The sequence below is a fragment of the Dipodomys merriami genome, unplaced genomic scaffold (genome assembly GCF_024711535.1).
Source record: "Dipodomys merriami isolate MVZ:Mamm:240054 unplaced genomic scaffold, mDipMer1.0.p SCAF_10, whole genome shotgun sequence".
NCBI lineage: Eukaryota > Metazoa > Chordata > Mammalia > Rodentia > Heteromyidae > Dipodomys > Dipodomys merriami.
The window spans coordinates 46,394,421-46,408,373 of record NW_027202271.1 but is presented as its reverse complement, the minus strand read 5'-3'; the positions used below and the strand labels follow the sequence as shown (position 1 = coordinate 46,408,373).

Genomic DNA, 13,953 nt, shown 5'->3' with positions numbered 1-13,953 from the left:
CACAGTCATGGTTATGAGTATATGACTGATAGTTGATCCTCAAGGTCAGATTACCGCTAAAACTGCCTCCTGAGGAATGTTGGTTCTGTAGTTTCTCTTTTTTCTTAAGAAATGTTTACAAGTGAGAAGTTGGAGCTAAGTAGAGCTTAACTTATGAAACCTGTTAGTCTCCATCATTCAAGCAGCCTATCTTAAAAAAGAGGAATGTAATGTGGATTACAGTCAAATTTATCTAATTGTCTCTTTAAGGAAGTGACTCTGTGCTCTATCTAGAACACCAGCCTTGAGTGAAGAAAGCTCTAGGACAGAACCTTGGCCCTGAGTTCAAACACCAGGACTGGCAAGAAAAAGAAAAAAGAAAAGGGCTTTTTAAGAACTAAGATCTAGAAGAAAGGCAAAACATCCTAGAGTATATTCTTCTCCACTCTTAATTGGAAATTAATTGTTCTTCAAAGTTTCTTTTCATAAATGGCTGGTTTCTTAGTTTCCTTTAATACTTTTTGCACAAAAACATATTCTGGTAAAAGGGTTAGGACTTCTTGGAATTACATGATAACTCTTCTGTAGGAAAATAAATATGAAAGAAGAGAAAAGACATACAAACTGTAGTTATTTCAGTTACTTCTGGAGGAGGGAGAAGAAAACCTTATGTAACAATTCATTTCATAAAAAGAATATTTTATGTAAAAACTGCAGTATGTTTAGACTTGTTAAATCTTGGTGCATGTGTGCTAACAAGGATTCACCAAGGTTCTTAAAGAGAGATTCAACAGAGTAATCTCAGTTTTTAGGAAAAGGGTCATATGGCACGAAACACATGAAGCTTCAACCTGTGATATAGAACTGGGAAGGGAGATCTCAACAAACGTTGGGACTCCATCCCCATTCTAGAAAGCTAGGAAAGTATCAGTGCTTGGTCACCGCAGAGGAAAGAATGGAGAAGCACGAGGCTTAAAAAAAGTGGAAAGACAGGAGATTAGAAGGCCGTCCTCTAGCTAATGTTGGGGTAAGAACAGAATTCTCAGTTATGACACCAAAATAGTTTTGGTGGATAGCATGTCCCTTGAACCAGGTATTCCTTGGTTCTTTGGTTAGAACATTTAAGATTAGGATGCTGGTGCAGCAAAAGAACCACCAGGAGTGGGGAGAGAGCAAGGACAGTTTTATTAGGAAAGCAGAATTACGTTAGGGCAGTACATAATCCCATTCCTGTCTTTGTAGAGCTGCATAGTATGAATTGTGTCCTAATAGGAAATGTAAGAATCAGAGCAAAAATGCATGTATAATGACTAGCACATAGAGGATCCTCATTCTTTTATGAGTTCATGATTTTTCCATATACTCTTACAGGATGAAGATGCTGGAACGAAAAATAAAGTTTGTCACATTGCCAAGGAGATCATGAGCTCAGAGAAAGTGTAGGTATCAAGTTCACAATTCATAAGACTATTTTATCCCCTTTGGCTCATTTAAAATATTTTTTTTTCATTGCTGTTTTTTACAGGTTTGTGGATGTATTAAAACTTTTGCATATTGTAAGTACCTGCTAATATTTTCTTCAAGCCTACTTACACTTAAAAGAATGATTGGCATATGATTTTTAATACTTGCTTTAATTTATTTTAACCTATACATTGTTTCCTTCCTTCCTTCCTTTCTTTCTTTTCTTTCTTTCATTCTTTTTTCCTTCTTTCCTGCCTTCCTGCCTGCCTGCCTGCCTTCTTGCCTTCTTGCCTGCCTGTCTGCCTGCCTTCCTTTCTGCCTGCCTTCCTCCCTGTCCTCTCTCTCTCTCTCTCTCTCTCTCTCTCTCTCTCTCTCTCTCTCTCTCTCTCTCTCTCTCTCTCTCTCTTGCAAGTGCTAAGTCTTGAACTCAGGGCCTCACATTCTTGCTTAGCTTTTTCACTCAAGGCTAGTGCTCTGATGCTCGAGTCACCTTTCACTTTTGTTGCTTAAATGCAGATAAGAATCTTGAGGATTTGTCTGCCCAGATGGATTCAAACCTCACATCTTAAGTCTCCTGAGTAGCTAGGATTATAGGCTTGAGCCACTGGCAGCACACACACACACATACACCACACACACACACACACACACACACACACACACACACACACACTTTTCTAAAATGTATATATCATGTATCATATATCTACCTAGTTCTAAGACATAAATGTCTATATAGATATACCTATCTATCTAGATCTAGATAGTTATACCAGGTGATAACTGAAAAATAGGACTTTTATATCTGTTTCTTTAAAGTCTATAACCTGTGTGTCACTATAAAAAGCTTCATTTTCTCTCTTCTTCTTCTTCTTCTTCTTCTTCTTCTTCTTCTTCTTCTTCTTCTTCTTCTTCTTCTTCTTCTTCTTCTTCTTCTTCCTCCTCCTCCTCCTCCTCCTCCTCCTCCTCCTCTTCCTCTTCCTCCTCTTCCTCTTCTTCCTCCTCCTCCTCCTCCTGCTCCTCCTCCTCCTTTCTCCTTCCTTCTTCCTTTTCCCTCTCCTTTCTTCTCTCCCTCTCTGTCCCTCTGTCCCTCCCCTTCCTTTCCCCCTTTCCCTCTCTGTTCATTCCTCTTCCTTCTCCATCTTTCTTCTTATACAAGTGTTTGCATATGCTAGTACTGGGGCTTGAACTCAGGGCCTGGGTACTGTCCCTGAGCTTTATTTGTTCAATGTTAGTGCTTGAGCCACAGCTTCACATTTGGCTTTTGTGTGTGTGTTGGGGGTGAGGGGAGAGCAGTATATTGGTGATGAGAGTCTCACAGACTTTCCTGCCTGGGCTGACTTTGAACCTTGATCCTCAGATCTCAGCCTACTGAGTAGCTAGGATTACAGACATAAGCCACTGGTACCTGGCTTCTTTTTCTTTTTCATTTTTTCTCCTTTCTTTCTTTTTTTCCTTGCTGGGCTCTCTTTTTTCTTTTTTAGGGGATTAAGCCAGGGGTCACACAGATGCTAGCACACAGTGTACCACTGAACTATAGCCCCATCCCTTATAATAAAGTGGTTTTAAAGTGGCAATGTATCTTCATAGACATTTGCTCTTCTGTCTGAATAACTACCAGAAACAGATACTTGCAGTTAGGCATTTTTAAAACTGACTTTTTAAAGTTCTATTTTTAATTTTTATAATGGTCGACTTGAACAGACCTGTCAAGGAACAATTGGATCTGACCACACATTTATTTTTTCTCTTGCATTTATTTGTACTTTCAAGTTTGTATGCATTGGCAGTTAAAGTAAAATCTTTTGCCTACATGTGGTGTAATTATTAACATCCTAAATTACATATAATTGTGGAGAAGTAGAAGGTTCACAAAATATACACACATTGTGTTTCTGTAAAGAATATGATTATTTTCATTTTCCCCTTTCATAAATCTATGTGAACATGAAGAGTTGGTTACACTTAGGGGTTATCGCATTCCCCAAATGAGTTGCTGTGCTTTTCACTGGGTCCAGCAGAGGCACGAGGTCCTAATTCTTGAGTGAAAACACCCTCTGGTTTGGGGAACATTTTCTAAAAAAAATTTAGTTATGATGCTAATATTTTTAGAATGTATTGCCTCATGAATAATTTCTCACAATAACTCTTTAATTCTGTTAGTAAGTTCTTTTTCAGTATTATCCTTTTTAATATAACACAGTCTTGGAGATGATGGCCCACATCCGTAATCCCAGTATTGAGGAAGTTAAAGCAGGAGGATCCTAAGTTCAAGGCCAGCTTGGACTACAGAAAAAGACCCTGTCTCAAACAAACAAACAAACAAAAAAACCCAAAACAAATTAGGTTTAAAAAGATGACCCAGTATTTCATCACCTAAGCAAGTTTGTTGAGTTTTAAATAACAGCTCTCCAAAAGAACTCTTTATATATGTGCAACTGTAATGGGAACATCTCTGTGATACCTTAATTAGCTGATAGAACTAATTGAAATAAGGGTTATCTTAATTGATTGCTATTGAGATGTGGTTAGTAGCCCTCTTGAAATATATTTTATATAAGTTGGTATGAATTTTTAAATATTTTTAAAGGAAACAACATAGAATTTGGGTATTTTAGACTAATAGATAGTTAAGTATTAGTTAAGTGGTATTAGTAATAAAGCAGTCTCCCTCCATTGGTATTTTGTTTCTTTGTTTTGTTTTGGAGACCAGATCTTGCTATGGGGGGGAGGGATAGTATAGTTGTGGAATGGGGAGGGAAGGGATGGTATGGGTAAAACAAAGGAGGGGCAACAATGCTTGATAAGAAATGTACTCATTACCTTGCTCCTGTAATTGTAACCCCTCTGTATAGTATTTTCACAATAAAAAACTTATTTAAAAAAAAAAAAAGATCTTGCAATGTAGCCCAAATTGGCCTGAAATTCACTGTGCAACTCAGTATGGCCCCAAATTCTTGTTCTTCTCTGCCTCCCAGATGTGTGCCACCATACTACTTTCAATCACTAATTCTTTAGGTGAAGACATTCCTTTCTTTGAACATTTTTAGATTCTCAATAAGGCTACAGAGTTAGATGCAATGCCACCTGGACATCCATATGTACAATACTAGATATGTCTTTTATTCATTTTTTTCTAAGTACATTATAACATACAAACTTTTCTCAATGCTTGTGTGTTTAGATTTAAAAATACTCACCCTGTTCCACCAAATACACAATTTTTTGTCTTATGAATCATTGAATTATCATTTTAATGATAAAGAATCCTTCTCTAGCGTCTATTAATGTGTCTACCAAACTTTCCCTTTTGAGCGCTTGATTCAGGGAGGACTGTATTTCACTGAACAGAGTTCATTGTGAAGATCACTTTTGTCTTGCTGCTGGGCTGTTCTCCCCACTGTGATCTGATTTCCATTCTATATTCCCATGGTAGAATGTTGCCTTGTCCAAGCTTCCAAGTAATGTGTGTGATCATTTAAATTACTAAATCTCTTTTTAAATTAAATAGTGGCTTCCCTTCAGTGGTATCTATCTAGCTTTGTAGCATATTCTGTAACAATGTTACACAAGTTATTTTAATCCTCCTAACAATATTTCTTTTTTTTTAAAAAATGAATTAAGCTAGTTGTCAAAGTTACTTGCTTCTAATTGTAGAAGCCAGATTTAGAAATCTGCTCTGCTTGAGTCCTTGAACCTATGGGTTGTGTAGAAATTGACTAGAATTTTTTTTTTCCTCTACCTTCTTGACCTTGCTCTATAGGATACATTGTATCCTTGAATATATCAGCTTGCTTTCAGAATTCTTTCTTTTGTTCCAACAAATTCTAATTCTTCACCTTCAAAAGAGAAAGAGAAAGCTAGATTTTGATTATTCAAGAGTTACTTAGGATATCGTATAATCATTTTATATGGTTTTTATAGAAAATTACAAACATGGGATAACAGATGGTTCTGAAAGCTATCTAAAGGATTGTGCATATAGGAAGAGACAAACAGTTTTGTTGGGAAAATAGTTTCATTTTAAAAACAAAGACAAATTGTTAAGGTGTGTCTTTCTGCCCAGCCCTCTACTTTTACTTCATGGATTTTCATTCATTTCTACATCCTGACATAGCTCATTGACCTCAGCAGCTGCTTTGCTTTTTCTTAATGTGAAGTTGGTTCCTAGTGAGTCCTTCTTACAGAGCTCTCTATCCATATGTCCCTGTGGTCTTCGTAATTCACTGTATTATAGTGGTTAAGTAGTGCCCATAGGTCAGGAATCTCACTCGGGACAGCTGGTAATTAAGTCATATATTCCTTTTTGACTCTGAGATATAAAGCCTGACCCTATGAACAAGGCCATCTGGTTTGTGCTTCATTGCCTCTGGTGTTCATACTTGATTTTATTTGTATTGATTTTTGCTTAGATCTTCCCTCAGTGATCAGAGCTGGCAAGGCTAGGATGTTAATACCTTAAAGGAATAAAAGCTCCATTTCAAGTACTCTGGTTCTTATTTTTTTGGGGGGAGGGCAGTTTGAGGAACTGTTAAGAATAGTATTATGATATACTTTCTCATTTCTGTCTTTAAAATTCTAACTTGAATAAGCATTTGATTAATGTGACCAGAAACTAGAGCACAAGTGGCTCAGTTTTTCATGTAGAATCTTTGGTGGGGTTTATGTTAAAAATACTGAGTATAAATAGCTGATACCACTAACCTCTAGCCTGCCCAATGTTTTTTTTTTTTTAACTCCCATGTCTTTATTTTAATTATGCAGATAGAAAGAGTGAAAAAGAAAACTCTTCTAATTTCTGAAATGCTAGTTCTGTTGTCTTGTATTCTCACTGATATAGTTAAGAAAGTATTGATAAAAATAAATACTTCTGCACAAAAATAGTTCTGCTTCTGGCTCTTCAGTGTCATTATATTTTCCCAAATTATCCTGGCCATCACCATTTAGAATAATTAGGCACATGTTGTAATCATCCTCTTTATTAAAAGAAGATGTTACCTCCTCCCAGTGGCACCCCTTTAGACAATGACTGATGTTCGTGAAATGCTGAGAAGTTTAAGATTCTAGGTGTAGTCCCTGTGGGATTGCTACATCTGGCCTTGGGTCAGAGTGCATTGCTTTCAGGGGACGGTGGCCCAACAGATGAGGGAAGGAAAATGGGGGCATCACTGCTGTATGTGATCATGGAGGCCATAAGTTGCAAATGGAGCCCCTGGCGTGAGCTCTGTGGGCCTGGAGGAAGGATACTGGTTTTTGTTGTTGTTGTTGTTTGTTTTTTGTTTTGTTTTTTGGGAGAATGGAAAGGAATCAACACTAGGATTGAACGCAGGATCTATAACTTATCTATGCACCAAGTAAAGGGGATCCTTTTCTGGCTCTTAACTATTAAATTTCTTTTTTTTTTTTTTTGTTAGTCGTGGGGCCTGAACTCTGGGCCTGGGCGCTGTCCCTCAGCTCTTCAGCTCAAGGCGAGCGCTCTACCATTTGAGCTACAGCGCCACTTCCGGTTTTCTGGTGGTTTATTGGAGATAGGAGTCTCAGGGTCTTTCCTGCCCGGGCTGGCTTTGAGCCGCGATCCTCAGATCTCAGCCTCCTGAGTAGCTAGGATTACAGGCGTGAGCCACCAGTGCCCGGCCAGCCCATAAATTTCTTTTACTCTAACATAATACTCGTAATTTTTATTGTTGTTGTTGTTGGTTGTGGGGCTTGAACTCTGGGCCTGGGCGCTGTCCCTGCGCTCATCAGCTCAAGGCGAGCACTCTACCTCTTGAGCCACAGCACCACTTCTGGTTTTCTAGTGGTTTATTGGAGATCAGAGTCTCACAGACTTTTCTGTCCGGGCTGACTTTGACCATGATCATCAGATCTCAGCCTCCTTAGTACCTAGGATTACAGGCGTGAGCCACCGGGTGCCCAGCTTATTCATAATACTTTAAAAGACTTCATGGAACATCATCTCATCCAGAGCTGCCTACAAATATCCAGTAGTCCCGGAAAAAAGTCCGACTGTACCTGGTATGGGATATTGGAGGTGGCCATCTCACTGGCCAACTACTTTGCATTTGGCTGGTCTTCGTTAAATGTGTCTTAAATGAACAAGTTTCCTTTTTAGCAAAGGTGGCAGACATGTGGAATGTAGAGTCTGACAGAAGCTGTGTCAAACTGGGTCCTTAAGTTACTTAGCAGCTAACATCTACTGTCACTGTCACGGCTAAAGAAATGCCTTCCAACTGGAAAACAAAAGTTGTCCTGTTGCCAAGGGATAAACATAATCATCATTTATTCTTCTAGAAAAAGAATAATGTTTATTGTTCTGCTGAGCAAGAAACTCTTGTAACTAAATCATATTCATATTTAAAATGGTAAAAATAAAACAAAACTACAAAAATCCTAGAAAACATTTACTGTGCTTTGAAAATATTTACAGTTTGGAGACTTTATTAGTACATGCATTCTATAGTTCTGCCTAATAGCAGACTACCTAGTGGCTTTCAAGTGTTAAGTAGCTCTGTTTTCTCTTAGTAAATGTGAGTGCTGATTGAAGCAAGCTGTTGGGTGGGATTGGCCAGTATCTATCTGGTTTCTGGAAATGTTTTGTGTGCTTTTTTTGGGTTGGAGGCTATACAAATTATAAACTCTTGTTTTAATATTCTACTAATACTTTATACAAGTCAGTTCTTTTAGTTCCTTTGGACTTAATGTAACTTGGACCAATAAAACTGATCCCAGGTATTCAGTCCTAATGTGCGTCAGTTAAGCCTAAGAGGACTTAACTTACTTAAAATAGGTAGACTTGAGGGCTGGGGATGAAGCTCACTGGTAGAATTCTGGGCTCAATCTATAGATAATATGTGTTTATTGGAGGCAGGTATTAAAAGGATTAGGAAGGAAATGATATCTTTTAAAATATGATTTGGCCAGTGAATCCCAGAAGGGAAAGCAATTAGAAAAAAGATAAAGGAAGATAAAGTGGGAGAGGATGGAGAAGAGTAATAGGTGGAATGAATTTGATCATTATATATCTATGTACATGTATGGGAATATTACAGTAAAACCCCTGTGTATAATTGATGTATGCTAATTATAAAAATACTAAAATGTTTAAAGGAAGTTAAAGCCTAGTGAGTCATTTTACCCACTTACTGTAGGATTTTTGTTGAAACTGTTACTAAGAAGGAATTTCTGTTTGTTTTTGAATCCTCTGGGTGGCTGAACAGATTCCACTATTGTTTTGCTTACTTCTTGAGGCCCGCCCTCAGAGACAATGAAATCTAGGAAGACACTTAGCTTCTGGGGTGATAGGTTGAGAGTGGTATTTGCCTATATTAAAACATAGGGAACAGAAGATGAAAAGTACTGAGAAGAGGACCATTTTCATTTGTGAAAAGTATAAACCTTAGTGAGGGGAATTTAAGACCCTGAGGTAAAATTCTTGTTGATTGTGTCTACCAGCTGCTTTGCTGACAGCATTATGCATGTACAGTATCTAATTAAAGTCCTGTAACTATTAGACCAATTTGACAAAGGAAGATGAAGCTAGGCCAAGCGAACAGCAAATCTAGAACAAGGGTTAGAGTGCAGGTTTGGATGATCATGCCATGTGCTTCCTTCAAGCTTTTCACCTAGTGTCACCTAGAGTGCTTCCGTCCTTGGGAAATTACTCCTGAAAAATGAACAAAGGGACTTGTTCTTTTTGGTGGTATTGGGATCAAAGTCAGGACCAGGTGCTTGCTGGCCAAGTGTGCTATCATATGAGCTACTCCCTTACCTGTTTTTACTATAATTTTATTTTTCAGATAGAGTCTCACCCTTTTGCCCAAACTGGCCTCAGACCACAGTTTTCCTTCCTCCTTCTCCTGAGTAGCTAGGATTGTAGGCATATACCACCACACACCATTTGTTCTTTTAGATTGTGTCTCACTAACTTTAGCCTAGGCTAACCTTAAACCAGAATCCTCCTATGTCTACTTGCAAGTAGCTGAGTTTATAGGAGTGAGCCACCACATGTACCAAAGGAACTCATAAGTCTGAAATAAAACTAGCTAAGATCTCCCGAGAGACTTTAAAAGCAAATGGTTTGTGTTTATATGACGATACTGGAATAAGTTTAAAGTCTAAAGTTGCAATATAATTTCCATATACCTTCTTTGTTAAGTTTGGAGATCCAACGAATTACAGTCTGCTTTAAAATTTGGTAGCTTTGCAATTTATATCATTTTAGGGGCAGAAAAGCTTTTTATCAGGTTTTACGTGTATGTATATTGTTTTACCCCCTTTCTACTGTAACAGGACTTCCGGGATGCGGTGGCCCATGCTTCCCGGCAACTTGGGAAGCCCATAATTGAGGACCGGATCCTAAATCAGATCTTGTACTACCTGCCACAGCTTTATGAACTCAACCGGGATCTTCTGAAGGAGCTGGAGGAAAGATTATTGAACTGGTAAGAAGAGGATTGAGTTTCAGGCTTTCCCAGTGTTGTAGATGAAATTATAAGGTTATTGATATTCTTTATACTGAGTTTCAACATATCAGTGTTCTTGGCAGTCAGCTGTGGATTGATGATTTTGAGTGTCCAGCCATTGGCATCCTGAGCTCAATATATGTCATTTAAAAAATATTTAGTAATGCTTGTTTAGAAGCAAGAAGGACCCATATCCAGCCAATTTAACTCTTCCTATAGGTGACCTGGGATCATCAAGGTTGTCCAGAAGAAAGATAGATGGTTGATATTGCACATTGGAAAGTTATTTATCTTATTTTACTTTTTTATATTTTTGTGGGAAGTTTAATTTTTAACATAAGTATCTCATGGGTTTTCTAGAGTTGCAGTTCATGAGACATTTTGAAAAGAGGCCATTCATTGTTTGTTTAAGTCAAAAGTATGTATGTGTGACATTATATAGAGGAGGATATGGATTTCAGAACCAGAAAAGGACATGGTGTTGGTGGATCAGACCTGTAATATTAGCTACTCAGGAGATTGAGGGCTGAGGATCATGGTTCAAAACCAGGCAGGAAAGTCTATGGGACTCGTATCTCCAATTAATTGACTCAAGTGGTAGAGTGCCAGCTTTGAGTGAAAAAGCCAAGGGACAGTGCCTAGGCCTTGAGTTCTCACGCCTTAATACTAGCACAAACAAAAAGAACAAGAAAAAAAATACCAGAACTTTAATATTGGAAGCTACTTCTTCTAGATGAAAGGGAGTAAGCAGAAGCATTAGTAACATCTGTGGAAGTACATAGATTAGTCTAGGACTAATGTCATTAAAATCTGTGCAGAACACAAAATGATTAACAGAATGTGGACTGAGGTTTAACTGTGGCAGAGTGAAACCCTGGGTTGGATCCTAGCACTGGGGGAAAAAAGTGTCATTTTTTAAACTATAATTTCTTTCCAAGCTTTCTTTATATATAGCTCAAAAAGTTACTTCTTCCTGTTTTGGGAATATTGTACCATAATAGGAATATTGTAGCATAATAGGAAATATGCTAGATAAGCAATTAATACTTAACTCTACCCTAAGTATAAAATAACAAAATTAAAGACTGAGGAATGGCTAAAAGTTTTTTGAAGTCATCACAGAAATAAAGTATAACTACTATATATATAATTTCTTCCTTATAAAAAATTATCTTAAAATTTTATGAACTGGCTTTAAAGACACACATATTTGTGTAAACATTATAAAGACATTTAAATGTATTTTTGTTTTTATATAATTCTTTTTGCTTATAATAAAAGGTTTTGTCCAGTTTAGATATGTAGATATTCTGTGTTCAGATATTAAGCATTCCTGAGAGCTAGGTTAAATTAATGAAAGGACAACAATAACAGCAACAGTAATTATTGACAAAGCTCCACTTGCTACTAACCTGAAACTCTGAAAGTCTTTGGTCATTGTCTATTAAAATATGTTTCCCTTGGGGGTCTTTGTGACAAGCCATATTCTTTGATGTTCTGATTGTTTGGTATAACAAGTGTATGTTAAACAAAGTTTTATATACCTACTTCACTAGTTGTACTCTAAATAAAGACAGTATACCTCTGTGTGTAAAGTAGACAAGGCTTTCTGAGAGCACTCATTTTTGTGGGAGAAAGACCAGGTCAGTAGACAAGAAAAATACCATAAGCAGTTTTTGATCCACAGAGACTTATGAAATGGCAGGGTACTGAGTGAAAACTGGTGGCCAATGAAGGCCTGAAAGAAAGTGGAGCCTGTAAACTGACAGCTGGGCCAAAACGAGCAGCCAGTTGGGCTCCATATTACCTAGCATGTGTAACCATTAGTAAAAGTCTGCAAAGTGGGAATTCTGATATGGGCAAAGAATATAAAGAAGGACGTTGTTAGAGAGCAGTTGGAAAAGGGCAGAGAGTTGTGGCCTGGGTCAATAGTAGGCTGCAGTAGACTCTGAAAGCCTGTGTACACTGAAGTAAGGAGTTTATCTTGCATGCAGTGGAAGGGTATTAGAAGTCACAGGCTACTGTGTATATGTGTTAGACTCTATGGCAGCACTAAGAATGGGATAGAGGCGACAAGGATGGGAGCAGGGAGAATAGAGAGCAGGCGAAGTCCAGCCACGGTGTGATGATGGCAGGGAAATGAACTGTAGGCATTTTGTATATGTTTTTGAAGAAAAGACAAAAGAAATAAGCTGGGGCTGGGAAGTTGGCTCAGTGGTAGAGCGCTTGCCTTGCATGCCTGAGGCCCTGGGTTCAATTCCTCAGCACCACATAAGCAAAAAGAAAAAAGCCGGCAGTGGCACTGTGGCTCAAGTGGTAGAGCGCTAGCCTTGAGCTGAAGAGCTTAGGGACAATGCCTAGGCCCAGAGTTCAGGCCCCACGACCGGACCACCCCTCCCCCCAAAAAATAAGCTGATGGCTTAGATGTGCTTTGAATACATTAATGATTCTCCTTTTATGTTTTTGTATATTTTTCCTCTCCATAGGACTGAACAACAAAGAATTGCTGATATCTTTGTAAAAAAGGGACCATATCTAAAAATGTATTCTACTTACATCAAAGAATTTGATAAGAATTTAGCTTTGCTGGATGAGCAATGCAAGAAAAACTCAGGTTTTGCTGCTGTTGTTAGAGAATTTGAGGTATTTTCTACTATTTAATGCCAAACCTTTCTTTTTCCTTCTTTAAAAAAATGCTTTACTAATAATCTGCTGTCATGAACGAAGCTTGAGAACAAAAATATTAAAATATAATCTCTCAAGTCAAAAAAGGGATTGATCAAATGAAATAGTGAAAATTCAGTATACAAAATTCTGAAAATCTGTATTGCATACTGGATTATTTGGGCTTGGAAAACTAATAATTTGATGAGACTTTAAAAGAAATTGTAGAGGTGGTGCTGTGGCTCAAGTGGTAGAGTGCTAGCCTTGAGCTGAAGAGCAGAGGGACAGTGCCCAGTCCCAGAATTCAAGCCCCACAACTGACCAAAAAAAAAAAAATTGTAGTAAAATGTACTATCACCAATTTACCATTTTAGCCACTTTTTAAAGCTTGTTACTCAGTAGTGTTAAACAAATAGGCTTTATTGAACTCATTTCATATTACAAATCTGAGACTTTCAATATTAAACATTAACTTCCCTTCTCTCTTCTCTCTGGCAACTACCATTCTGCTTGCTGTCTCAATTAATTTGAATATTCCAGGGAATATTTCTTATTTTTAACTTAACTTTTCCTACCATTTTCTGACAACTAACCTACAATGATGGAAATGAAATAGTATTTCTGTTTCCTTTCGGTCAATAAAAGTACAGTTCCTTTAGATCAGCAAATAGCCCTGTGCTTAGCATTCATAAAGCCCTCGTTTTTTTTTTTTTTTTATCATTAGCATTTCCAAAAAGCCAAAAAAACAACAACAATAAAAAATTACCAAACAGGTGGTTCTACAGTCAACTGTTTTTATATTCCTTGTGATTTGGTTGTCTTTTATAGGGCCATTCATGTGAAAAAAAATTTTATGTCCCTCAAGTTTTCAAGAAAGGGAGTGTCAGCTGGACAAAAGTGGCTCACGCCTGTAATGCTAGCTACTCAGGAGGCTGAGGTCTGAGGATTGAGGTTCAAAGCTAGATTAGACAGGAAACTGTGAAACTTATCTCAATAAACTACCAAAACGCTGGAAGTGCAAGTGTGGCTCAAGTGGTAAAGTGCTAGTCTTGGGGGTGGGGGGCGTGGGAGAAGAAGCCCAAGGACAGTGCTCAGGCCTTGCTTTAAAGCCTCAGACTGACACAAACATAAAAGAACAGAGCAGAAAAGGAGAATGCTTAGCAACAATGCTCTCTTTGTTGACATGAGTATATTAATCACAAGGCTCTTGATTATTGTTTGAATATGATTCCCTGTAGTTTCATTTCTGCTTCCTTTTTGGGGGGAATCATGAAGTCCATTCTTGGTCTCTTGGTGTTTGTTGTTATTGGATACATTGGCTAATACCCCTCTGGGCTGGAGCTGCTGAGTAGAAAATGTAGACTGGCTACCATGCTCTGTGAGA

General features: G+C 37.9%; 1 protein-coding gene across 1 annotated transcript in view; it reads left to right on the top strand.

Moving 5' to 3' along the window:
* The window catches only part of Fgd6 (FYVE, RhoGEF and PH domain containing 6), a 109,372-nt gene that overhangs the window by 48,353 nt on the left and 47,066 nt on the right, over positions 1–13,953 (top strand). Inside the window, exons 4-7 of the mRNA XM_069990272.1 lie at positions 1,351–1,418; positions 1,505–1,535; positions 9,733–9,884; positions 12,392–12,548. Coding sequence (XP_069846373.1) covers positions 1,351–1,418; positions 1,505–1,535; positions 9,733–9,884; positions 12,392–12,548 — 408 coding nt within the window. The remainder of the gene's footprint in view (positions 1–1,350; positions 1,419–1,504; positions 1,536–9,732; positions 9,885–12,391; positions 12,549–13,953) is intronic.